General features: G+C 39.7%; 1 protein-coding gene across 17 annotated transcripts in view; it reads left to right on the forward strand.

Moving 5' to 3' along the window:
- Positions 1-26584, forward strand: part of baz2ba (bromodomain adjacent to zinc finger domain, 2Ba) — a 227068-nt gene that overhangs the window by 190965 nt on the left and 9519 nt on the right. For 13 of the 17 annotated variants that reach the window (XM_052011471.1, XM_052011509.1, XM_052011451.1 and 10 more), the window contains 6 exons: positions 6259-6520; positions 9923-10078; positions 10261-10424; positions 18737-19041; positions 19429-19564; positions 22520-22666. In XM_052011471.1, coding sequence (XP_051867431.1) covers positions 6259-6520; positions 9923-10078; positions 10261-10424; positions 18737-19041; positions 19429-19564; positions 22520-22666 — 1170 coding nt within the window. Of the gene's footprint in view, positions 1-6258; positions 6521-9922; positions 10079-10260; positions 10425-18736; positions 19042-19428; positions 19565-22519; positions 22667-26584 lie in introns of those variants that run through there. The other 4 variants (XM_052011567.1, XM_052011574.1, XM_052011584.1 and 1 more) reach the window with 2 other exon arrangements.

The following is a 26584-nucleotide window of genomic DNA, read 5'->3' on the forward strand; positions in this document are numbered from 1 at the left end:
AGGCAAAGGAGTGGGAGGGTGGAAGTTAGAACCATCAGGTTGGAGACTCCCAAGGCGGAATATGAGGTGTTGTTCCTCCACTCTGCACCTGGCCTCAACGTGGCAGTAGAGGAGGCCATGGATAGACATGTCAGTATGGGAATGGGATGTTGAATTGAAGTGGGTGGCCACTTTTCAGAAGGCTCTTTGTAAGGGATTGGTCATCTCAAGCACAGAATAGGGGTAAGATACTGACATGGATTGGAAATTGGTCATTAGATAGAGCCATAGAACAATACAGACCCTTCAGCCCACCATGTTGTGCCGACCTTTGAACCATGCCTAAGACAATCTAACCCCTTCCTCCCACATATCCCCCTATTTTAAATTCCTCCATATGCTTATCTAACAATCTCTTGAACCTGACCAATGTATCTGCCTCCACCACTACCCCAGGCAGCGCATTCCATGCACCAACCACTCTGTGGGTGAAAAACGTCCCTCTGATATCTCCCTTGAACCTCCCACCCATTACTTTAAAGCCATTGAGCATTGGTTCTCTGGGAAAGGGGAGCTGACTGCTACTCTATCTATTCCTCTTAATATTTTGTATACCTCTATCATGTCTCCCCTCATCCTCCTCCTCTCCAATGAGTAAAGCCCCAGCTCCCTTAGTCTCTCCTCATAATCCATACTCTCCAATCCAGGCAGCATCCTGCTAAATCTCCTCTGCACCCTTTCCAACACTTCCACATCCTTGCTGTAATGAGGTGACCAGAACTGGACATAGTACTCCAAGTGTGGTCGAACCAGAGTTTTGTAGAGCTGCATCATTACCTTGTGGCTCTTAAACTCTATCCCATGACTTATGAAAGCTAACATCCCATAAGCTTTCATAACTACCCTATCCACCTGTGAGGCAACTTTTAGTGATCTGTGGATTTGAACCCCCCAGATCCCTCTGCTCCTCCACACTACCCAGAATCCTGCCATTAACCTTGTACTCTGCCTTGGAGTTTGTCCTTCAAAAGTGTACCACCTCACACTTCTCTGGATTGAACTCCATCTGCCGTTTCTCAGCCCAGCTCTGCATCATCTCAATATCCCACTGCAAGCTTCGACAGTCCTCCACGCTATCCACAACTCCACTGACCTTTGTGTCGTCTGCAAACATGCTAACCCACCCTTCTACCCCCTCATCCAAGTCATTAATAATTATCACAAAAAGTAGGGGTCCCAGAACCAATCCTTATGGGACACCACTAGCCACAGCCCTCCAATTTGAATGCACTCCCTCCACCACAACCCTCTGCTTTCTACAGGCAAGCCAATTCTGAATCCACACAGCCAAGCCTCCCTGGATCCCATGCCCTCTGACCTTCTGAAGAAGCTTACCATGTGGAACCTTGTCAAACGCCTTACTAAAATCCATGTAGACCACATCTACTGCGCTACCCTCATCAATCTTCCTGGTCACCTCCTCAAAGAACCCTATCAGGCTTGCGAGACATGATCTTCCCTTCCAACCCATCCTCTCTCTCTTGATATCTACATGCTTGAGAACATTAACCTTACCAACACAGTCCTCTGCGTCATCAAGGCCCCTATCTTTGGTGAATACTGAAGAGAAGTATTCATTTGAGAACTTCACCCACTTCCACAGCTTCCAGGCACATCTTCCCATCTTTGTCTCTAATCGGTCCTACCTTTACTCTTGTCATCCTTTTGCTCTTCGCGTACGTGAAAAAAGCCTTGGGATTTTCCTGAACCCTACTTGCCAAGGCCTTTTCATGTCCTCTTCTTGCTCTCCTCAGCCCCTTCTTAAGTTCCTTCCTTGCTATTCTGTATTCCTCATGAGCCCTATCTGATCCTTGCTGCTTACACCTTATGTATGCTGCCTCCTCCTTCCTAATTAGTTGTTCCACCTCTCTAGTCACCCATGGTTCCTTCACCATGCCATTCTTTCTCACCGGGACAAATTTATCCCTAAGATCCTGTAAGAGATCCCTGAACAACGACCACATCCCCGTAGTACATTTCCCTTCAAAAATGTCATCCCAATTTACACTCTCAAGTTCTAGCCTTATAGCCTCATAATTTGCCTTTCCCCAATTAAATATCTTCCTGTCCTCTTTGCTCTTATCCTTGTCCATGACAATGCTAAAGGTTATGGAGCGGTGGTCACTGTCCCCCAAATGCTCACCCACCGAGAGATCTGTCACCTGACCCAGTTCATTACCTAATACTAGATCTAATATGGCATTCCCTCTAGTTGGCCTGTCAACATACTGTGACAGGAATCCGTCCTGGACATACTTAACAAACTCTGCCCCATCTAAACCCTTGGCACTAAGGTGTCAATCAATATTTGGGAAATTGAAGTCTCCCATGATAACAACCCTGTTATTCTTGCATCTTTCCAAAATCTGCCTCCCAATCTGCTCCTCAGTATCCCTGCTGCTACTGGGGGGCCTATAGAATACTCCCAGTAGAGTATCTGCTCCTTTCTTGTTCCTAACTTCCACCCATACTGACTCTAGAGAAGATCCTTCTACATTATCCACCCTTTCTGCAGCTGTAATAGTATCCCTGACCAGTAACGCCACCCCTCCTCCTCTTCTTCCCTCACCCCATCCCTTTTAAAACACTGAAATCCAGGAATATTCAATATCCATTCCTGCCGTGGTGACAGCCAAATCTCTGCAAGAGCCACAATATCATAGTCCCATGTACTTATCCAAGATCTCAGTTCATCGCCCTTATTCCTGATACTTCTTGCATTTAAGTAAATGCACTTTAGCCCATCCACCTTTCTACTTTTATACCCTGTACTCTGCTTCTCCTTCCTCAAAGCCTCTCTACATGTTAGATCTGACTTTTCCACATCCACTTCTTCCTCTGACCTACCCTCCGGTTCCCATCCCCCTCGCAAACTAGTTTAAACCCTCCCAAACCACCCTAGCAAACCTGCCTGCAAGGTGAGAATGGCCCCACTTGGGTTCAGATGTAACCTGTCCTCTCTGTACAGGTCCCACCTTCCCCAGAAGAGATCCCAATGATCCAGAAATCTAAAACCTTCCCTCCTGCACCAACTCCTCAGCCACGCATTCATCTGCCATCTCCTCCTATCCCTACCTTCAGTATCACGTGGCACTGACAGCAATCCTGAGATTGCCACCCTTGAGGTCATGTTCTTCAGCCTTCTGCCTAGCTCCCTAAACTCACTTTTCAGGACCTCATCCCTCTTCCTACCTATGTCATTGGTACCAACATGTACCACCACTTCTGGCTGTTCTCCCTCCCTTTCAAGAATACTGTGGACCCAATCAGAGACATCCCGGACCCTAGCACCCGGGAGGCAACATACCATCCAGGATTCATTCTCACTTCCACAGAATCTCCTATCTGTTTCCCTGACTATTGAGTCCCCTATCACTGCTGCCCTCTTCTTCTCCTGCCTTCCCTTCTGAGCGGCAGGACCGGTCCCAGTGCCAGAGACCTGGCTACTGCTGCTTGATCCCTGCAGATCATCCCCCCTCAACAGCTTCCAAAGTGGAAAACTTGTTATTGAGGGGAACAGCCTCCGGGGTCCTCTGCCCTATCTGCCTGTTCCCTTTCTTTTTCTTTTTCTTTGCCCTGATAGTCACCCTTCTATCTGCTTCCTGGACCCTAGAAGTACCTTAGGGGGGTGATTGTCTCCCGATGCACAGTATCTACACAACTCTCTCCCTCCCTGATGCTTCGCAGTGTTTGAAGCTGCGACTCCAGCTCATCAATTCTGAACCGAAGTTCCTCCAACCCCCAGCACTTACTGCAGAAGTGGTCACCATGCACCCCAGCAGGGTCCATGAGCTCCCACATCAAGCAGTTGCAGCACATCACCATCTCCTCCATCTGAACTATTCTTTCCCTACCTAGTTTTATCCTACTTAAAATTTATAACAATAATAGGTAAACCTTACCTTTACGTACCAGCTACTCACCTGCCTCGCCCCTTTACTGCCTAAGCCCGCTGAGCCAAAGCCCACTCACTCTGCTCCTTCTCACTCCACTGCCCACTCCGATAGGGAAAAAAAGAGTATGAATAAATGGTTCAGTCTCAGGTTGGCAGGCTTTTACTAGTGGAGTACCTTGGGATCTGACATTTGGTCCCTAAGGCAAATTATTGATCTATTTTAATGATCCGGTTGAGGGGACCAAATGTCATAGTTCCAAGTATGTAAATGAAAATAAACTGGGCGGTATTATGAGTAAGGAAGAGGATGTAGGGGATACCTCAAGGGGAAATAGACAAGCTGACTGAGTGGGCAAGAACATGGCAGATATAACATGAAAACATTGGAGTAATAATGAGAGATTGGAACTTAGTGATGTTCAGAACAGCTTGGATGTCCTTTTACATGAGTTGTGGAAAATTAACATGCAGATACAGCAAGGATTTGGGAAAGGTCTTACCTCGAGAATTTGAGTACGAAACTGGAGATGGAGTCATACAGCATGAAAACAGGCCCTTCAGCCCAACTCGTCCACTTAGAGCCGTTTAAACGGGAGTGGATTGATTATAGAAATCCTGCATGGATTTGTTAAAAGAAAATAGTGTTTAACTAACTTAATAAAATTTTATGAAGAAGTAACATAGTCAGGGAGGAAATTGCAGTTGCAGTGATATAAATGAACTTTTAAAAGGCACTTAGAAGAGGTGTCATAGATTAAACATCATCAAAATTGAAGGCCTTGCAGTAAATGGGCTGTAACAGCATGGGTAGAAAATTGGCTAAGTAAGAAGAAAAACAGAATAATTATGGGAAGTTGTTTCTTTGGGGGGGCTGAAGGAAAATGTACAGTGCTGTTCCCCGGATGTTGGTATTAGGGACATTGCTTTTGACAGATGACACAAAACTTGAGTAGTGAGGGCACGATTTCCAAATCTGCAGATGACACAAAACTTAGGCAAAGTAAATTATAAGAAGGATAGTAATGGATATGAAGAAGATGTTGAAAGGCTGATTGAATAGGCAGAGAGGTAGCAGATAAAATGTAATGTTCCTTAAAGTTAGAGAGCACAATTCTAAAAATGATCCAACAGAAAGATATTGGAGACATGAGACTGCAGAGGCAGATGTGTGCATTGTTCATTGAAAGTGGTGGGGCAGGTTGAAAAAGTGATTGCAAAAGCGTATGGGATTTGGTGCTTTTTAAAGAGAGGCATAGAATACAAGAGCAAGGAAGTCATAATGAATAAAATGCCATGTTCTTGCCCACTCAGTCAGCTTGTCTTTATAAAATGCTGGGTTTGGCCACAGCTGGAGTATTGTATGATTCTGGGAGCTACAATTTAGGAAAGATGTAAAGGCTTTAGTCAGGGTTTACTAAAATGATTTAAATTTTGAGAGACTTTAGTTATGTGGATATAGTTGAGAACCTGGTGGTGCTGTTATTGGACTGAATGAGGGGGGGGGGGGGAAAGAGATGATAAAGGGTTTTTAAAGTAATAGAATGGTCAGGACTGAATAGAGAGAGAAATTGTTCCAAATAGCAGACGGGTAAAAAAAAAACTAGGGGATATGGAATGAAAGTGATTGGTAAAAGAACTGAATGTGCCAAGATGAATAACTTGAGTAGTGAGTGCCTTTAAGGCCAGGAATGTACTTCCAGGGGAAGTAGAGGATGCAGGTTCAATTGCAGTGTTCAAAAGGGAGCTGGATAGGTATCTGAAAGAAGATAATTTGAAGGAATGGGAGTGGGCAGGTGGGGGAGTGGGACTAGCTGGATTGTTGTTACAAAAAGCTACAGCACAAAAGGAAGCTAATTGGTCTGTTGAGACTCAACAGACCAATTGGCTTCCTTTTGTGCTGCAGCCATTTTGCGCAATTGAGCCACAGCTAATAAAACTCTGATTTGCTTCTGCAGCCCTGGCAGTGGAGTTCCTCAGTTTGCTTTTGGATTCTATGGACTTAGGTATCTTGAAATCAAGTTTCTCTTCAATTCTTCTCCAGTTGCCTTGCATTGCAGATCCTTGCATTGCAGCATCCTTGTACTGCATGCTTTTCAAATTTCCAGAGGGATACCTTTTGATCAATTGTACATTTCTGATGAACTGTCCAAGCTGCTTTTTGAACACAAGTCGCAAGGGAAGATTTTCTGCTTTGTAATTGTGATACAATGGTCAGTGCTTTTGCTCCGTATATTCTTAATAATTTTCAAGATTGGACTCCTTGCCAACTTTTCCATTACAGTATTTCTTTGTGGCAAATGCACATAAAAATTATTTTTTTGCAGATGAAACCAGGGATACCTCTCATAGGACTTCCATTCTGTGGATGGCCACCTGGAGTACTCAATCCAAGTATTGCCTTTTCCTCACCTGGCCTTGGTGTAGGTTATGGATTAACAGAAGGAAATGCTAATCCTTTTCTGTTACCCAGCATTTCTACAGATGAATCACCAGCACCACAAAATGAAAAACTGCAAAATAGTGCACCTTGTATAGTTGAAGTAGCAAAATCAGTGGATTATCCTAGTCCAAGGCCAATCGCAGAAGGTAAGTGGAAGATATCTTAATGAAGTTGTGCTGTATTCAGTCATAGATGTATCCAATATTGTGATTGACCTGCCAGTCTTAAATTGCAGTCAAATTTTTTTCAGCCAAATTAAACATCACATATCCTGCTATTGTGGACTGTAAATTTGATTCCCATCTTCAGTTCATTCATATTGACAATTTATGTCTCTGGTTTTAGATCATTCTCATTGTTTTAAATAGTGCTGATTAGAGGATAAACTCGCATAATAATATGACCAGAAAATGATGGTTTCCAAAAATGAGTAATTATTGTATCTTTCTATGGTAGTGAAAACTGATTTTATTGGGTAAAAGAAAGCAAATTGTATACTTTGTAAACCAACTTTATATGTTTATCTACAATGACTATTTCGTTTTAAAAATTGCATCTTCCAAATAAGTTGATTGGAAATTTTTGGATTGAAAGGAAAATAAATCCATTGAAAAAGCTCTGGAGGGGAAAGCATTATACGGTGAAAATGTCTTTTACAGAAATATTTTAACAAGAAAAAAAGCTTTTTCTATCAATGAACTCATCTGATTTGGCTTGTGGATGTATTGAAAACCATACAAACATATCCTGCTATCAAAATACATTATGAATTTGTATTTATCGTAAAACTAATCAGATAAGTACAACTTGTGACTATGCTGATATGTAATCTCGGCTAATTTTTAAATGGATGGTGGAGCTGTGTCTAAATAACCTCTTGAAGGCTACTATTCAGATGATCTTATTGAGATTGTTCAGGCATATCTTAAGGTCAGTTAGTGCTTAAGGATATGCTTGCAAATCTTCAGCTTCAGCAGAAATGCAAATCCAGAGGGGTCAGACGTTTCACATCAGCTTTGTTAAGATGATTCAGTTGTGATACAGTTGTGATATCTTGAAGTAATTGGTGCTGATGATGCAGTCTCTAAAACTCTCATGCACGTGATTTGAAGGTAGTTGGGAACATGTTAAACAGTTGATTTTCATTGGTATTCCTTGTATCGACTTTGGACAGTATTTAACAATGCACTGTAATATCTCCTGTGGCATTATGCATGGATAAAAACATCATAGCAATTATTTTGTGATAGATGTCATTATCTCTAACTTCCACACTATCTCTAACTGTAAGGACTTGTTATATGTATCACTGTTTCTGATTCATTCCATTCATTTGATAGTTCTACTCATCATCTCTGAAACTCGCACACAAACATGTGACGTTTCAAACAAAAAATCAAGATGATGGGAGAAGCTTTCTGAAAGCTGGTGCAGTTGAGTTGAGATGGGGGGAATGATGGGCCAGAATAGTAGAGGAATACTAAGGAAGCAAGAGGTCGAGTAAGGAGAAGATTGTAAGGATGAACTTTCAATGAAGACTGCTACCTATAGCTTGGAAAGACTGAGAGTGTTAACACTCTGGTAATACACATTTTAATTATAGGTGTAGGATTAAGGATTTAGGATTATCACTGATGTGAGAACATATCGTCACAAGGTCTAGATACTGGAGCTCACTACCTGATGGCACTGTAGGTGTTTTCTCACAGCATGGACTGCAGCAATTCAAAAACGTGGCTCACCACGATTTTCTCAAAGGGCAATTAGTGTTGGGCTATAAAAGCCTTGGTAGTGATTCCTATATCCGGTAAATTCTTTTCAAAAAAACTGTTATGTCATTCAGTTGGATCACAACTAATCTGGTTTCATCATTTCTGCATCTTTGCTCCATTTTTCATTCTTTAAAGATCCTGCTGTCCTGGCATCCAGAGTCTTTCAGAGGAAAGAGTTCCAAATTTTTACAAATGCCTTTATGGAAAAAGTGTGGTCCTCATTTTGTTCCCTACTCCCCAGCTTTAACTCCGAACCAGAGAAACAGTTTCTCAGCATCTATCATGAAGAAATTCTTCAATGTATTGCCCAGTGTTAGGGCAATATGAATACTGAGGCGATTCTGATGTGATGCTCAGTTTAAGCCCAGAACATTGGATATGCTTGCTGAACTGATTGCCATGCTGCTGGAACAACTTGGAAGATGATTTGTAGTGCAGTCATCAGCTGCATGCTCCATAATATGTCTGTTGTATGGAACCAGCCTCTACTTCCATCTGGGTAGTAGCAAGTGAAAAAAAGGAACAGCTGGAGAATGAAGTGGCATTGATCATCAGTGCCCAGTGATGGAAGGGTGCTCAGAATAATTCGCCGATTGCTTCTCCAAAGCCATCCTTTGTATCTCAAGTACCTAGCATTGCATAGCCCTGCCATAATCCAACTAATTTCCTTGTATCTTGTGAGTTCTTCATTAGAAATACAATCAAATCCACCAAATTATTTGGAAACAAACTTATTAAATAACTCGATTCCATCCATAACAGACAATTGAGAAGTAATTCTCAATTGCCCCACGCAAGCCCTTGGGACCTCTCTATGCTTGTTCACTTAGTTTAATGCTCCAATTAAGTATTTTTCTATGTGAGAATGGAATGCAGGAATTACATTATACTAAGGAAGCTTTTTATCAATAATGGCACCCAAAGCCAAGATTCCAACTGTCCAGGCTTCCAATATGGCATAAAAGGAAGAAAAAGGCTGTCAGGACACTTCATGATGGTGGATGCTGCTGTTGTGTTGGAGGTGATTATTCAATTCACCTTGGACAGAATCATCTTCATGCACTACAGTGTTGTGCACCACTTTGTTGGCAAGCTGCCCATGGAACTTAGGATTTTTCAGTTTATCCCTATTAGTCTATTTTGATTAAGTAATCTTGGCCCTCAAAATCAACCTTTAATTGTTCTGCAGCATAGGAAGTATACTGTCTTTTCCTCTGGAAGGAAGGCACTGGTGTTACCAAACCTCCTTAAAAATTTGTATCTTGAGAATCAGTATTTGAGGACTCATCTTCTCCCACACTGGTGACGTTAATTTCCTAACTCTCACTGTCAAAGGTGAAGGTAAAATAATACTGAATCATCCAGAAAGCTGACCTTGATATTCCTGAAATAGGATGGGAATTTCCACATTCTGAATATCTGTAATGAAAGTGTAACACTAGGGTTAGCCTTTGGCATGTTTTTTTCCTCTGCTTTTGACAGCCAATGGGTTTCCTTTAGAAGTTGCATCCTGAGTATTTTCTGCTACAGATTATAATAATGTTATAGATAACATCAATAGCTAAGTTACTGACATTTTGTGGTGGAATTAGTTTTGTTATATTTGCCTTCAGCTATATCCTTTTTAAAATGCCTTTTACAACAACATCTGACCTGCTGTATTATCCTGATTTGATGCCATTCAGACAGTTAAATTGTTTGAATCTTCATATTGAATGATGGAATGTAATAGAACCTTTCAGTGATATCAAATGCATATTTCTGACTTTCTTTAAGACATGCAGCGAGGCTGGTGGAGAATTATTGACCCTGAGGAGCTGAAGACTCTATTTAAAGTACTTCATCTCAGGGGAATAAGAGAAAAGGCTTTGCAGAAACAACTTCAGAAACACATGGATTACATCAGTCAGGCCTGCATCAGAAGTAAAGACGGTATGTTGTTAAACATTGTGTGCATTTGAACAATTTATTGAATTTATTTTGATTTTCTTAAATTAATTGTCAGTAAATGTTAAATTGATAGGAATACAAACTTTATAGCAAGCTAGATTTGTATTAGGAGAATTAATAGCAACAGAAGCATTTTAAGTAATTCAAAATTATTTCTCACTTAGTTGCAATATTTGAAATAAATAAAGACGATGAAGAAAACCAGGTTACTGATGCAGCTGTGCATAACTGGTCAATAGAAGATCAAGCATTTGAAATTGATGTAGCCATTCTTCAGCAAGTTGAAGAGCTGGAAAGGAAAGTGGCATCGGCAAGTCTCCAAATTAAGGTAGGTGATTATTTTGGGAACACATTTTGTGAAAACCCATATGAAAGCCTGCATGAATGGATGAAAGCAAAAGGATACTAAATTTTTAGTTAAAAATGCATGAAATAGTAATTAGCATTAATGATGAATAGGATTCATTTTACAATTGGAGCCTGGTGCAGTAATGCCTCCTCTGTCTCCAGTGGTTTTGTTACTGGATTAGTAAACCAAAAAAATGGACGAGTAATCCTGGGAACACACATTCCAATGCAACAGTGGTTCTTTGGAAAATTAACTTGGTTTCAAAAATCTTAAAATAAGAGATTAATATTGGTAAAAGTGATTGTGTGTCTATCAGGTTGTCATTAAAAAATAGTTGATTCACCACTTCTCTTTAGGGAAGGAATTTTACCCAATTTGCACCACATATGACTTTAATCCCTCTCCAATATGGTTCACTCTTAATATGCCTCCTGAAGTGGTTTAGCAAGCCAATCTAATGTATTAAGCAGCTGGAATAAAAGTCAGCAAGAGATCAATAAATTGGAGTGGGATGGGGATGCACTCACCCCAATCAATTTTCTCACTGGTGTTAGAGTTGGTGGAATGTTGGTACAAATTGTTCATAAATAGCTTGGTATTACTTGGTAGAATGAGCTAGTTGGCTCTTAAAGGATTAAGCTGCCAGATTGGGCTTGTGATAGAATCAGCCCGAGGTAATAACCTGTTGGAGTTTGTCTACGGCAACCTCTAATGCCAATGTGTCTGAGTAAGGAAAATTGTTAGGAGTCACTTTCTCTCATTGAGGACACTCGCCATCAGTTTGTGTAATATTAACAATGTACAAACAGGCACAAAAGTAAAACACAGATGCCAAAATATTCAGCAGGTCAAGAGAATGGACAAAGAACTGGAGCCTGGTTGTACTTAATGGAACATGTACCTAAATATAAGGAGTTTAGTAAACAAGACAAATAAGTCGAGGGGATTAATAGACATAATTAACTATTACTGAAATATGTTTTAAAGAGAGGTAGGACTGGCAGCATAATGTTACAAGGTTCCCAACAAGGATTTGGGATGGGAGGCATTATTGGTTTAAAAAAACAATCAAAGCCAAGCGGCAGAAATGATATGTTAGAAGGATCATCAAACAAAACAATTTAGTTGGGGTTAAAGTACAGAGGTGGGCCAATAGACCTCCAAGTAATTGGAGGCACATGAAAAAGCACATATGGAAATAAATTTCTTATAAATAGGTGATTTTAATTATCCAGATGTTAACTGGATACATTCTGCACAAAAGTTATAGAGAGCACTGTCACATTTGCTGCTATAATGAGACATTCTGTATATCTGCTTCTGAAATCTCTTCCATCTTCCTTAACAGTGGCTTGCCTTCCATCATAGTAGATAGAGCCCATGACAGTGTCTCATCTCTTTCCTACACCTCTGCTCTCACCCCTTCTCCTCCTGGAATGAGCAAGAACAAAGTTCCTTTGGTCCCTCCTTTCCACTCCATCAGCATCTGCATTCAACTGATCATCCTTTGCAATTTATGATAGTATTGACAAGATTCCACCCCAGATACACATTCCCTCCCCTCCTGTTTCAGCATTTCAAAGGGATTGCCCCCTTCCCAACTCCCTAATGCTCCTTCGTCCCTGCTTACCATTTCATGTCGTATAGTACTTTCCTATGCAACCACAGGAGGTGCAGCACCTATCTTTTCACCTCTTCCCTTCCCACCCAAACAGTCTTTTCAGGTGAAGCAGTGATTCACTTACATTTCTTCCAGTCTACAGTACTGCATTCAGAGACTAATTGTCCTCTAATTGGAGAAACCAAACACAGATTGGATGAACACTGCTCTCATGAGCACCAGTGCTCCACAGGAGTGATTCTGAGCTTGCAGTTACCTGCCACTTTAATTCCCCTTGCTACTCTCACTCTGATCTATCGATCTGTGGCGTCCTGCACAGTTTCAATGAGGCCCAAAGCAAGCACAAGAAACAACACTTTATCTTTCATCTGGTCAAGTTGCAGCTTGCAGGACTCAATATTGAATTCTTCAACTTTTAGATAACTGCTCTTTCTTTCTGTTTGTATTAGAAAAGCCAATTTTGTTTACCATCCCTTTTTTCCTTTTCCTTTTGTTTATACAGTCTGGTCTGCTGGATATGTCCCAGTAGGCCAGAGTGTACAACATTACACAGGCTATATAACACCAGCAACATATCACACGGTTACCATATCTGAGAAACTCCCTTTGTTCCACCCATTGCCTTCCCCTGCCTTCTCTGCTTCCCAGACTAACTTGTTTCTCTCTTTTTCAGTTCTGATGAAGTGTCCCACACCAGACTTACTGAGTGTTTCCTGCATCAGTATCCCCAGATTGCATTCAGTGAATCCACAAGAACACAAGAAACTAGGAGCAGGAGTAGGCTACTATGCCCCTTAAGCCTGCCCTGCCATTCAATATGATCATGGCTGATCTATACTAGCCTCTACTCTTCTGTGTCTGATCCCCATAACCCTTTCAAATATTTAGCTACTTTCCCCCTTAAATGATTTGGCCTCCACCACCCTCAGAGGCAGAGAATTCTCGAGACTTTCTACCCTCTGAGAGAAGAAATTTTTATACACCTCAATTTTAAATGACTGACTCCTTATTTTGTAGCTATGTCCCCTTGTTCGTGACTCTCCCACAAGTGAAAACATCTCAATATCCACGCTGTTAAGCCCACTTAGGATCTTGCATGTATGAATAAAGTCACCCATCATTCTTCTAATCTCCAGGGAATACACCCCAAACTGTTCAGCCTCTCATGACGGGACCTCCTTTTCATTCCAGGAATTATCTTGGTAATTTACCTTTGGACTGCCTCCAATGCTACCATATCTTTTTTTTAGGTAAGGGAACTGAAACTGCAACAAACTTTCTTATTCTTAAACTCTGACTCCTTCACAATAAAGGCTAGCATGCTGTTAGCCTTCACTACTTGTTGGACCTGCCTGCTAACTTGTGATTGATGCTCTAGAACCCCTAGATCCCTCTGAACTTCACTCATTTGCAGTCTCTCTCCATTTAGATAATCACCTTTTGATTTCTCTTACAAAAGTGCATGACCTCGCACATTAAATTCCATTTGCCAGGGTTTTGCCCAATCACTAAATCTGTCTATATCCTTTTGCAGAATCATAGTGTCCTCATCACAATGTGCCCTTCCACCTATTTTTGTATCGTAGGCAAACTTGGAAACATTGCATTTCATTTCCTCCTCCAAGTCATTGATGTAAAGAATAAACAGTTGAGGGCCAAGAACTGATTCCTAGGCTACTCCACTAGTTGCATCCCTCCAGCCTGAAAAGGGCCCATTTATTTCAGCTCTTTGTTTTCTATGTGACAGCCAGTTTTTAATCTATGTTGACACACTTCCTCCAATACCTTGTGCTCTTAATTTATGCACCAGACTCTTATGTTGCACCTTGTCGAATGCCTTTTGGAAATCTAAAAACACTGCATTGACAGGTTCCCCTCTATCATCTCTCCCTATCACATCCTCAAAGAATTTGAGAGTGATTTACCTTTCGTGCTGACTAGTTTGATTATATTCAGCTTTCCTAAATGATTAGTTATTTCCTCTTTGATTATTAACTCCAGCATCTTGCCAACAATAGACGTTAAACTAATTGACCTATAGTTCCCCACCTGCCTTCCTATCTTTTTGAACAAGGGAGTCACCTTGACTGTTTTCCAATCTTCTGGTATCCTCCTAGAATTTAGCAAGTTTTGAAAAATTTCAACCAGTGGGTTCACAATCTCTGGAGCTACTTCCTTTAAAACCTTGGGTGCAGGCCATTGGGTCCCAGTGATTAGTTTGCCTTTAGCCCATGAGTCTTTCTAATACTTTATCTTTTGTGATTGGGATTTTTACAGATTCCAGTCTGTTATTTTAAATTAGCCTATCTGATATCTTAGGGATATTTATAGTGTTTTCCATTGGTGAAGACTGATGCAAAAAATTGATTTAACATATCTGTAATTTCCTAGTTTCCTGTTATTATTTCACCAGCCTTGTTCTCTAGAGGTCCCACCTGCTTCCTATTTGTAGATCCATAGAAACTCTTACTGTTCGTTCTGATATTACATGCAAGTTTTCTCTCAAAATCAATTTTCTCATGAGCTTTTTAGTCTTTTGCTGATGGATCCTAAAAGCTTGTCAATCCTCTGGCCTACTACCAGCCATTGGCACTTTGTATGCCGTACTTTTCAAATGTTCATTATCCTTGACCGCCTTTTTAATCACTGATTTATGCCTCTTTCTCGTGGAATCTCTTCTAATTGGGATAAATTCCTGCTGTGTATTCTGGACCAGCTATTTGAATATCTGCCACAGTTCATCTACTGACCTGTCTCTTGGTTTATTTTTCCCAATCCACCTTAGGCAATCTTGATGCCATTATAATTGCACTTATTGGAGTTGAAGACGGTGATTTTGGTCCTGTGGTGTTCACCCTCAAACTGCATCTGGAATTCTATCATGTTGCAATCACTCCCTCCATGGGGATCTTTCACCACAAGATCTCTTATTAATCCTTCCTCATTGCTCATGACCAAATCCAAAATAATCTGTTCTTGGGTAGGTTCCGTAACAAACTGTTATAAGAAACAATCCCAGATGCACTCCAAGTTCTTCTTCTATAACACCCTTGCCAGTTTGGTTCATTCAATCGCTACATAATTTAAGATCTCCTCCCGTCAGCAGTTCCTTTCTAACATGCTGTAGATATTTCCCCATTTATGCTTTGCCTTACTGCAAGGTTATATTTTGGGGGTCATAGACTACTCCCATCCATGTCTCCTTTCCCTGGCTATTTATGATTTTAACCCAACCTGATTGTACATTACTATTCACTGTCTCTATATTATGACTACCCAGCCTCCTTATGCTTTTGACCTGCCCTTTTGGAATGTCATATAACCTAGATAACTGAGCACCCAGTCCTGGTCACCCTGCAGTCACATTCTCTGTAATCGGTATTAGATCATACTTGTATATTTCTATCTGTGCTGCCAACTTGTCTATCTTTATTGCAAATGCTATGTGCATTCAAATAAAAGCTGTTAAGCTTTTATTTTCTAATATAGTTTTTACTAACTCTGGATTTGCTCTCTGCTGCATACTTCTGTTTACATTTTCTGCCCCAACCAATCACACTACTTGTCAATTTTCCCCTTTGCTATCCTGTGCCATCACTCTCATTTCCTTTTGATTTATTCTTGGACCCCTCCCCAGTCCTATTTAGTTTAAAGCCCTGTCTACAACCCTATTTAATCAATTTGCCAGGACACTGGTCACAGCACCATTCAGGTGAAGCCCATCCCAGTGAAACAGCTCTCTTCTTCCTCGGTATTGGTGCCAGTGTCCCATGAATTGAAACCCATTTCTACCACCCCATGCTTTGAGCAACATACACCTCCAATCCTATTTAGCTTCTGCCAACCTTGGAGAGTGGTAACAGTCTCCTTACTAGAGGTGGTGAAAGCACTTGCACAGTACTCTTTAGTAAGAAGTTCCAAGATTTTAATCCAATGAAAATGAAGGGACTACAATGTATTTTACTGAGGATGTCAAGTGACTTCAGGGACATATAGTAGTTGGTGGTGATTCTTTGCTCATGTTGATCTTTGTCCTTCTAGGTGGTGACTTTCAGTTGTGAGGAGTGGTCAAAACGCACAATGCATTCATGGTTTGCTGGTTGTGGAGGGAGGGAAAGCTTAGGGTGGTGATGAATTCCAGTGTAGATGTTCTGGATGGTGTTTTAGCTACAAATGCAAGATATCACATACCTCGTGGATGGTAAAGTCAGGAGGTGACTCATTTATCACAGTATACCCAGCCTCTGACCTTTACTTGTTACCACAATTTTTGTTTGTATGATCCAGTCAAGTTTCATGTCGGTGGTGACCCTTTCCTTTCTGTGTTATTTGGTGATCTTCATGCCAGGGAGAGAGGTTTAGACTTTTTCTTGTCAGAGATGAACCGTGGTTGGTCCTTGTGTGGTGTGAGTATTATTTGCAATTTATTAGCCCAAGCCTAATTGTTGTCCAGGTGCTGCTTCATTATGTCAGGATCTGTGAATGGAGCTCAGTACTGTAATTCAGTGGGCATTCCCACTTTTGACCTCATGATAATCACTGATGATGCAGTTGAAGATTTCTGGACTAGAAATTCCAGAGCAACATTTTGGGCTGAGATGATTTGGTCTCTAGCAACTACAACCATCTACATTTTTGTCACCTTTGATAACTAGCTGTTGGAGTGCATTCCCCTTAAATCCCATTGTCTTCAATTTAATCGGTGTTCCATGATTGTCATACTTGGTCAATTGCTGCTTTGGAATGAAGGGCAGTCACTCTAACTTCACCTCTGGCACAGTGCCTGAGAATAAGGGTTTTTGAAACACAGCCGTAATTGGTTTGGTGGTACTGGAAAAACCCAAACTGACCATTAGTGAGCCCGCTGGTGAGCTAGTGCTGCTTGACACAGCAGTGTTAATAACACTTTCCATCACTTTAAGACGTTTGAGAATAGACTAATAGTGTAGTAATAGGAAGACTGAATTTACTCTGTGTCTTGTGTACAGGTCTTGGGCAGGCAATTTTTCATTCTGTTGGATAGCTGGCCAGTGTTGCAGCTCCTATGATTCAGATTACCTCAAGATGCAATTAGTTTTGGACCATAAATTTTGAGCATTATGGTTGGGTGTTTTATTGTATCCAGTGCAATCAGCATTTTCTTGATGTCAGGTGAACTTAATCGAATGTGGAGTCAGATGAAATAGATCATCAGCTTAGCCCCTCTTGGTTGAAGATGATTTAAAAATCTTTCCGCTTCATCATTGCATTAACCTGCTGGGTTTAGTTATCACTGAGGATGGGATTATGGTGAAGCCCTCTCCTCCCATTGTTTAATTTCCTGCTACTGTTTATGAGTGACTACAGTCGGACTGCAAAGCTGTTGCTTAGTTCTGCCCTTGGGGTTTTTTTTAACTTATTGAGGATGCACATAGAACTGTAATGTATATTCGTCAGGTTGGCACCTCATTAGGTATGTCTGGTGCTGCACCTAGCACGTTCTCCTACATTCCTTGCTGAACCACAGTTGGTTCCTTTGCTTAAAACTGAGGTAATAACGGCTTCACCCTAGGCCAGGAAGTCTCCTCAAGGATTGTGTAATGCTCACTCCTATCAGTACAATCTTAAATTCCTCCGCGACAGATGGATCAATGAGGACAGTATCAGGTTGGTATGATAGAAGTGACTATTTTGACCTATCAAATCCATGTAATTCCATTCTCCACTAATTTTATCTCTAACCTATTCTCCACATGCTCCCATTTCATGTTCATCTTTGCTGAAACTAGCATTGCATTCCAGATGTAGTGGTGGAATTTGAACTTGTCCTTCTGGGTTATTGATCCAGTGAATGAATTACTCATCCAGCAATATAACCACTGTGCTACTATTCAGTGATTTTAAAAATACTTTGTAATTGATAAAAGAAATCCTGATTTTTTTTTTTCTCTCTCTCTGATCTTCCTGTTGTTATTAAGGATCTTAAATTACTCTGCTGAATGTTTTAATTGTTAGCAGAGCCATTAAGACTATTAACCCTGTTATTTAGATGACGATGAATCTCAAGGCCTTTTAAACAAGTTCTGTTATAGATAATGGAAGTTGCATTTTGGGTACTGAAGAAACAGAATGTGGCATTGTGTTCATAGTCATGCCCAATGAGGTTTTACGTCAACCACCAAAACCCAATATGCAACTTGTGATCCAATGATTCTTTGTTTTTTGCTGGAGCTTTTATTCCCCAACTCGATCAAATTTGAAAGGATTAATGGTGCAACAGACTGCTATAAATTTTCTCAGCATTTGTAATTACTACATGCAAGAAATAACTCTATAAATGGAGCTGTCTGGACAGTTATCAGTGATAACTGTCTGAGGTCGTCTGAATGTTTGCTTAATTATAAAACAGATTGCTCCATCATTCAATGTGTGCAGCAACATATCAACCTTAAAAAGTTTAAAATGAGCAGAGTCTATCCAATGATTCCTACCTGGAGATGTGTGATCTCAGAGAAAGGAAGGGATTGATGATCTTCCTTTATTTCTCCACAGCTATATAACCCATCTATATTAATTTTCCAAGTTTTCACATTATTTTTCTGAAGGATCACAACATCTATAATGTATAAGACTGCACTCAGCTAAGAAATTTCAAAAGAAGAAAAAGTTTTTTTTCCGTTTTTTTTTACAGGGCTGGATATGTCCTGAGCCTGCTTCTGACAGAGATGATCTGGTCTACTATGAACACAAACCTTTTGATACGGAACAGACTGGCCAACATACCGGAGAAGAGGATGAGGAAAATGGCAGCAGTATAGAACGACGAGATGGCAACCCTCTAGATATAGCTGTAACGAGGCTGGCTGATTTGGAGAAGAACATAGAGAGAAGGTATCTGAAGAGCCCCTTAAGTACCACCATTCAGATCAAACTGGATAATGTGGGCACAGTTACAGTTCCTGCTCCTGCACCATCCAATACAGGTGATGGTGATGGGTAGGTTATCGAGATTAACTTGGAAAATTATTGTGCTTTTCTGCTAATTGGAGCCTTTTTTCTTGCCTGTTTTCCCCTTGTTTCTTGTGTGTGTGTGATCCATGTGGATCATCCTTATCTGCATGGTGCTTTGTAGAGACTTCTTTTACTGTGGATGTTTTTGTCTGCAGGAATGTCCTACGTCATTTGATCATATATTAGCTTTAAGGCATGTTGCCACAATGCTATAGGGAAGTTCAAATGCCTAAACATTATATCAACTCTTTACTGGCTGTGCACACTGCTGTTTTAAAAACTGTTTGGCTTGATGTGACATTTTTGTACATGACAATACAATCCCAACTGCATCAATATTTTTAATCAAATTTTTCTTTTTGCTTTCAACAGAAGTGATGAAGATATTGCCCCTGGATTAAAAATGTGGCGGAAAGCCTTGTCGCAAGCTCACAATGCTGCTCAGGTAGCAATGTGCCTTCAACAATTAGAGAAGACAATAGCATGGGAGAAGTCAATCATGAAAGTTGTGAGTCCTGTTTTTTTTCTCTTTCCATTAGCATGCCCACTTCATTCATGAATTTATATTCTCTCCATTTCCCCCATTACCTACAACAGTAACAGTACAGCACAGGACAGGCCCTTCGGCCCAGGATGATTAAACCAATGACTCCTAATTAATCTAATCCCTCTTCCCTGAACGTTGACCAAATCCCTCCCTTCTCTGCATATTCATGTGCCTATGTAAGAGTCTCTTAAATGCTCCTACGCTATCTGCCTCTACCACCACCCCTGTCAGTGCATTCCAGGCCCCCACCACTCTCTGTGTAAAAAAAAACTTGCCTCGCACATCTCCTTTCATACTTTTTCCCCCCTCACCTTTAATACATGCCATCTAGTATGAGACATTTCAATCCTGGGGAAAAGATGCTGGCTGTCTACTCTATCTATGCCTTACATAATTTTATAAATTTTTGTCAAATCTCCCCTCAGCCTCCACTGCTCTAGAGAAAACAGCCCCACCTTATCCAACTTCTCCTCATAGCACATGTCCCCCAAACCAGGCAGCATCCTTGTAAAACCTCTGCTGCACCTTCTCCAAAGTCTCCACATCCTTCCTAAAAGGTGGCGACCAGAATTGAATGCAGTACTCTAAATGTGGCCTACCCAGAGTTTTATAAAGCTGTAATGTAACTTCCTGGCTCTTGAACTCAGTGCCTTGACTAATGAAGGCGCTGAGTAATGTCCTGCTTGAACATGAGATAATGTATGTTTTGTAGAGTTTGCTGTTTTCTTTGTTCTCAGTAAAACTGTTAACATTACGAGTCAATGACCTGTCATTAATCTGAAATGTTAACTCTTTCCAGATGCTGCCTGACCTTCTAAGTATTTCCAGCATGCTCTGCTTTTATTTCATATTTCTAGATTGTACATTGTTTTTGCTTTCTAAGAAAGATATTTCCTAATTGGTTATCTCAACTCCATGGACAACTTTACAAGGTTCTTTGGGGAATGCATTTGCAATTCAAGTAGCTGTACCTTTCTCTGAGCATAAAACCTGTCCCAGATGAATTTATTTTTAAGAAGGAAGAATTCTCCATCCTCTCCCATGGCAGATCTTTCCTGAATCTTATTTCCTATTTCTGCTGATCTCAAACCTTCTCCACAGTCAAGAGTATTCCAACTTTTTTTTATTTATTAAGGCTCTAAGACTGAAAGAATTGAGATTAGAAAGGTAACAATATTTAGCTGTCAGTCACAAAATAAACATCTTTTGGCATCCGTAGAACATATTAGAATATATTTCCTTTCTGGGGCTAGCTTCATTAACCCAGGCCCAGAAATGTTGACATTTGTTATCTTGTCATATCCATTGCTCAAGCAAAATCAGCTCTTCACCATGAACAAATGTCACCATCATACATCTTGCACTTTAAGTGCAGAGTGCAGCATAGGCATGAACATAAAAGAATTTTGGATGACTGATTGGATGTCATTGTTTTGCAGATAAATTTGATGTGGTTAAATATGCCCCACTTTTTTAATCATCTATGTATGATAATAAACTTCAAACTATGCTCTCATACAATATGTCAGATAATTGAAAATCAAAAACTGCATGTGCAGGGAATTTGAAATAAAAAGTGAAAATGTTGGAAACATTCAGTATGTCAGGCAGCATTTGTGGAATGAGAAAACAAAGTATTTGAGATCAGAAGGCACTTTGTCAGAGTTGTTGCTGAATTGTGAAACCAAGAAGAGAATGCTGGAAGTGACTAACTCTATTCTTAGCTAAGTTTTTATCTATGCATAAATGCTGGCTGGTATATTTGGTATTTCTAGAATCCTCCTCTGATTACAGAGCTCAGGAAAGTTTTGACTGGCATTTCACAACTTTAACATGTCCTTTCTTTGTTCTTCATCTGTCTTCCAATCCATCATTCAGACAGCTTGGGCAATCTTGGTCTCCCCATTAGAAATGTTTCCTTTCTTATCCCTTCTAACTCCACACTCCCTGTGAATTAAACCTAAATGTTTTCTCACCTTCCCAGTTTTGAAGGGTTTTTGACCTGAAATGTCAACCTCTGTTTCTCTATCTATAAGCACTGTCTGATCTGTTGAATGTTTTCAGCATTTTCTTTGTTGATTATTTGGATGGATTAGAGATTATTGGATGACTTGAAAAATAAGTCATGAACTCGCCATAAACTGGAATGTCTTAATTTTTACATCAATGTAATTTTGAGATAAGTTAATAAATATTGTGCACAGTGGAAGTATAGATAATATAATTGAAACACTTTATTTTGTAATATCATATCTTTGTTTCCATTTTCCTTTCAGAAAGTGCTAGTTCAGGTCATAAACTGAAATGCCAGACCTCCAACAATTCCTATAGATGTAATTTAAAATAAGAGTACTGAATTAGGAACAATATGGAAAATGTATTGCTTGTGGGACTGATTGACTACATAGAGAATGCACTGCTTTTTCATCACAGCAGGCAGTATATAATAGGATACATTTAAATTATAATTTGCAGAGCAATTCCATTGAAGGGTAGAGTGATCTGTTTGATCAATAGTGTTCAACCTCATACTCGCACCCAAGCTCTATGTAAAGTTTTGTTCAACCTCTGTACTTTCTACATCAGGGCATATTTACTTAGCCTGCAAGAAATATTCTTTAACAATGAAATCAAAATGTACAACGGTTGGTTTCATCAGAGTTAATCTTGGAAAAGCACTTCTCATAAGCTCTCAGATTCCCTTGGGGGTTGTGCCTATAAGGATTATGTCATCAATGCACATGAAGAAAGGTCTCATGATCTCCCATGCCTCAATCAGGAGTTTGGCACGGAGAGTAAAAGACATGTTAGAAATGAAGATTTTGGCCACACCTGCCATTAAAAAGATTGACAAAAGGTGAATCAGACAGTCTCGCTCACAAGTTCATCAAAGTTTTTATTTGTAATTTTTAACAGTACTGCCAGATATGTCGAAAGGGAGATAATGAAGAATTGCTTCTACTTTGTGATGGTTGTGACAAGGGATGCCACACTTATTGTCACAGACCCAAAATCACCACTATTCCAGATGGTGACTGGTTTTGTCCTGCCTGTATTGCTAAGGTAATGTAGTTGGAAAATCTGAATCTAAGCAATCGATATTAGATGTTTGTATATTATATCGCAACATCTATGACATTTATTAGCAATTAAGTTAAAACCTGTAAACCATAATTGCTTTATCTAGAAATGAATAGTACAGGCCGTCCGCAGCTTACAAATGGGTTCCGTTTTTACAGAATCACTCAATATGATAACCATATCTCCACAGTATTGCAATGAATGGTGCTGATGAAGGCCAATTAACATGAACATTTATTTATTGTGTTCCCCTGCCTAGTTACAATGGTAGAGAATCAGGATGTCACATGCTCAATGGTTGGTTTCAATGGGCTTGAAGTATCAGTGGATGTTACCTTGCTTAATAGAGTTTTGTTGAACAAGTATCAATAGAAGCGATTGCTAATCAATTTCCAAAGCAACTCTTAAAGTGGCCTCCCTTGGTCAAAGACTTGTGTTGAGACAATGGTGTCTGATTACTGCAGGGAAGTTGCACATTAGCTGGGTTTTTTTCCCCCAAGACTGGTTCTCGTTTGAATTTAATATTTATGGGAGCGTATTTATGTATGTTCATAAGTCAGGTGTTTATAAACCCATGGAGACATAAATAAAAATGGAGAGTCTGAACTCCACTGAACTTTCAGATCTGCACACTTTGGTTAGAAATGTTAGTAGTTGTCATAGGCAGATTGTATTTTTATGTTTACACTCGTGCTGCAATTAGTTTTTGATTTTTATTGATGTCTCCCACTGAACTTCTGTGTTTGCAAATTTGCACTGATTTACAAGATGCTATTTGCTAAAAAGCTTCCACTGCTGGCCTCAAAGCTGAAGCAAATTTGGCAAGACAGAAAATGGAAAGTTATGAAACCATAGATGGAAAGAAAGTAATAAAAATATTTGGATTCTTTTCTTACTAGGCTTTTGGACTATATTCTCTCTTTGTTTCTATCTTGCTGATAGAACAGTAAAACGTAGTTCTAACTTGACAATCCTTGTACTCCATCAGCTTTCTCATCCACAGTATGTCCTGTTAATGACTAACTCAAATATAAATTTTAGCAAAACCTCAACCTGTCAACAGAAACCTTTCATCATCAAAATTTGATAAGTTAATTGGAGTTCCTGAACCAATGGTCTTGAGTAGTTTGAGTTTTTAAAAAAAGTCATTCATTTTGTTGCATTTCAGTGCCATGTAATCTTTGTAATGTTCTTTCCATCAAATCAAGGCCTTTATTTATTTATTTCCTAAATTTATATCAGTTTAATTTCAGTTCAACTAATCTAAAATTTGTTTGCTTCCCAAATGCATTGATTAACTATGTTTGTTGGACTGCTGCAAAACATGAGTTTTGTAATCTAGGCATCTTGGAAACCATCACAATGCACATGGTAAATAAGAGAATTTGAGTAAATCCTGAGCAATGAGTATAAACTACCGCTTAGTATATATTCTGTAGTCTGAGGTCCTCATTGTATTCCTGCTAATGTGATTAGCCTGGTGTCAAGTAGAGGAGGAATCATTTCAAGAAAAAAATAGTTGAGGTCTTTTTTATTACTTTGGATGTCTGGTATATAAAATAAAAGGCATATACATTACTTCTAATTCAAAAGCATTAGTTCCAATAAAGATTTTTAGACATTAATGGAATCATTGGATATGAGATTAGGTGATGGAGGGGTAAAAGATCATTTGAATGCTGGAGCAGACATGAAGGACAGAATGGCCTGTTACTATTTCTCATGCTCGTATTTCCTTGGGCAGTGAAGATCTAGTAATTCATATTACAGAAAACTGACGGTTTTATAGATTGCAATTTCATGTAAAAGATGAGCATTGTCACTAGTTAGGAGAGCTAGATTTTAATCATTCTGTATTCTGTGCCTTCAGCTGCCAACACAGTAAGACCTAAAATCCCCCTCTAAATCTTTCTACCTCTCTCTTCCTTAAAGATTTTCCATAAAATCTTTTGGTTTGACTATTTACTCTAATGTCCTCGTTTCAGCTTGATGTCAAATTTTGTGTGATTATACTCCTGTGAGGTGGCCAGAGGACAGTTTAGAGTGCTATATAGATGCAAGTGTTGTTATTGTGGCAAATGTGCTGAAAAACAATCTAGTAATGAGCACATGAACTGCCCTTTTGACAAATTTCTGATTGCCTGGAAATCTCATTCCTTCAGGTTATCAATTGTTTCAGGAGATTTTATAATATCACATTTTTAATTTTTTTACATTTTTAGTTGCATCTTAAGAGCTTGTTGTATTGAGGATTTTTTTAACATTTGCAAAAGGACTGGTCAACTGATGCAATAAGTGGAGATAAGTGGATCATTTTTCAGGTTAGCAAGCTGCAACTAATGGGGAAGTATAGTGTCCAATGGCGATGCTCGTGTCTTGGTTTTCTACTCCTTTTGGGGAGCTGAACATTGCTGGGGAAATCAGCATTTATTGCCTATCCCTAATTGTCCTTGAGAAGGTGGTCTCCCCTTTGAATGCTGCAGTGAAGGTATCTCCTATAGTGCTGCTAGGGAGAGAGCCCCAGGATTTAGACAATGTATATTAATGACTCTGATGAAGACACAATGTGTTGCTTCTGCTGATACAAAAAGAAGCAGGAAAGAAAGTTTCCTGGACATAAAAAGGGCATATACAATAGTTGTAATTCAAAGACAATAGTTCCAATAAAGATTTTTAGACATTTAAGGAATCATAGGATATGAGATTAGGTGGCGGAGGGCATAAAAAGTCTGCTTTGGTTTCCTTATTTAGGCACGGTAGCGTAGCGATTAGCGCGACGCTATTACAGCGCCAGCGATCGGGGTTCAATTCCCGTCGCTGTCTGTAAGGAGTTTGTATGTTCTCCCGTGTCTGCTTGGATCTCCTCCGGGTGCTCTGGTTTCCTTCCACAGTGCAAAGACGTACGGGTAGGTTAATTTGGGTTTAAAATGGGCGGCGCGGACTCGTTGGGCCGGAAGGGCCTGTTACCGCGCTGTAAATAAAATTTTTTAAAAATAAAAAAAAAATGACAAACTAGGCTTGGAGGTGCAGCAGCAGGGGTTCACTACATTGATTCTTGTAAGGAAAATTTAAGCAGAAATGGGTTTTACTTCCTGGAGATAGAAAAATGAAAGATGATCCCATTGAAGCATATCAGATGCTTGAGACAGCAGATGCTGTAAGAGTGTTTCCCATGCTAGAGGAGTGTAGAACTAGAGGGCATTGTCTCAGGATAAGGGATTGAGTTCCTGTATATTTTTTAATGTGCAGCTCTCATTAGTTGAGGAAATATACCATTTTATTGTTCTAGATTCTAGATTCCTTTTACATTTTGTAACATGAATATTGACTTGTTTTTTTCAGCAAATTTGCAGATGAATTTTCTTAAAAGTATAAATGTTCGTAAACGTCTGACAGATAAGTCGCATGATACTACATAAGGCCCATAGTATTATTGTACTTTAAGCATTATGCTCCAGTTTACTTGTGTTCTGCTCTGGATCTATAACCTCAATGAGCGCCAAGAGGACAGTTCAACATCCATGATCCTTAACCTTTGAATTTTAATATAATATTATGCTGCTTTTGTGAGAATCTGTTGATATACTTTTGTGTCTGGTTCAGTAAGATATTGTATGATCTGTATATGGCTATCATTGCAGATATTATACCATAGTGAGAATTTATTTTTAAGTTAATTTTCTGGATGTTATGGCTAAGATTTATTAAGAATTCTTCACTGCCCTTAAAAATGTTGATGACCCACCTTCTTGAACCCATAAGTTGTTTAGGATTGAAAGTTCCTTCTGTTTTGTGTAGTTACTGTGTGGCGATGATCACCTCCTATAGTGATGCTAGTTAGGAAAGTTCCTGAATATTGACCAAGTGACAATGAAGGATGTAGTTTGAGAGTTAGTAAAG

Source organism: Pristis pectinata, chromosome 1 (assembly GCF_009764475.1).
Source record: "Pristis pectinata isolate sPriPec2 chromosome 1, sPriPec2.1.pri, whole genome shotgun sequence".
NCBI classification, from domain to species: domain Eukaryota; kingdom Metazoa; phylum Chordata; class Chondrichthyes; order Rhinopristiformes; family Pristidae; genus Pristis; species Pristis pectinata.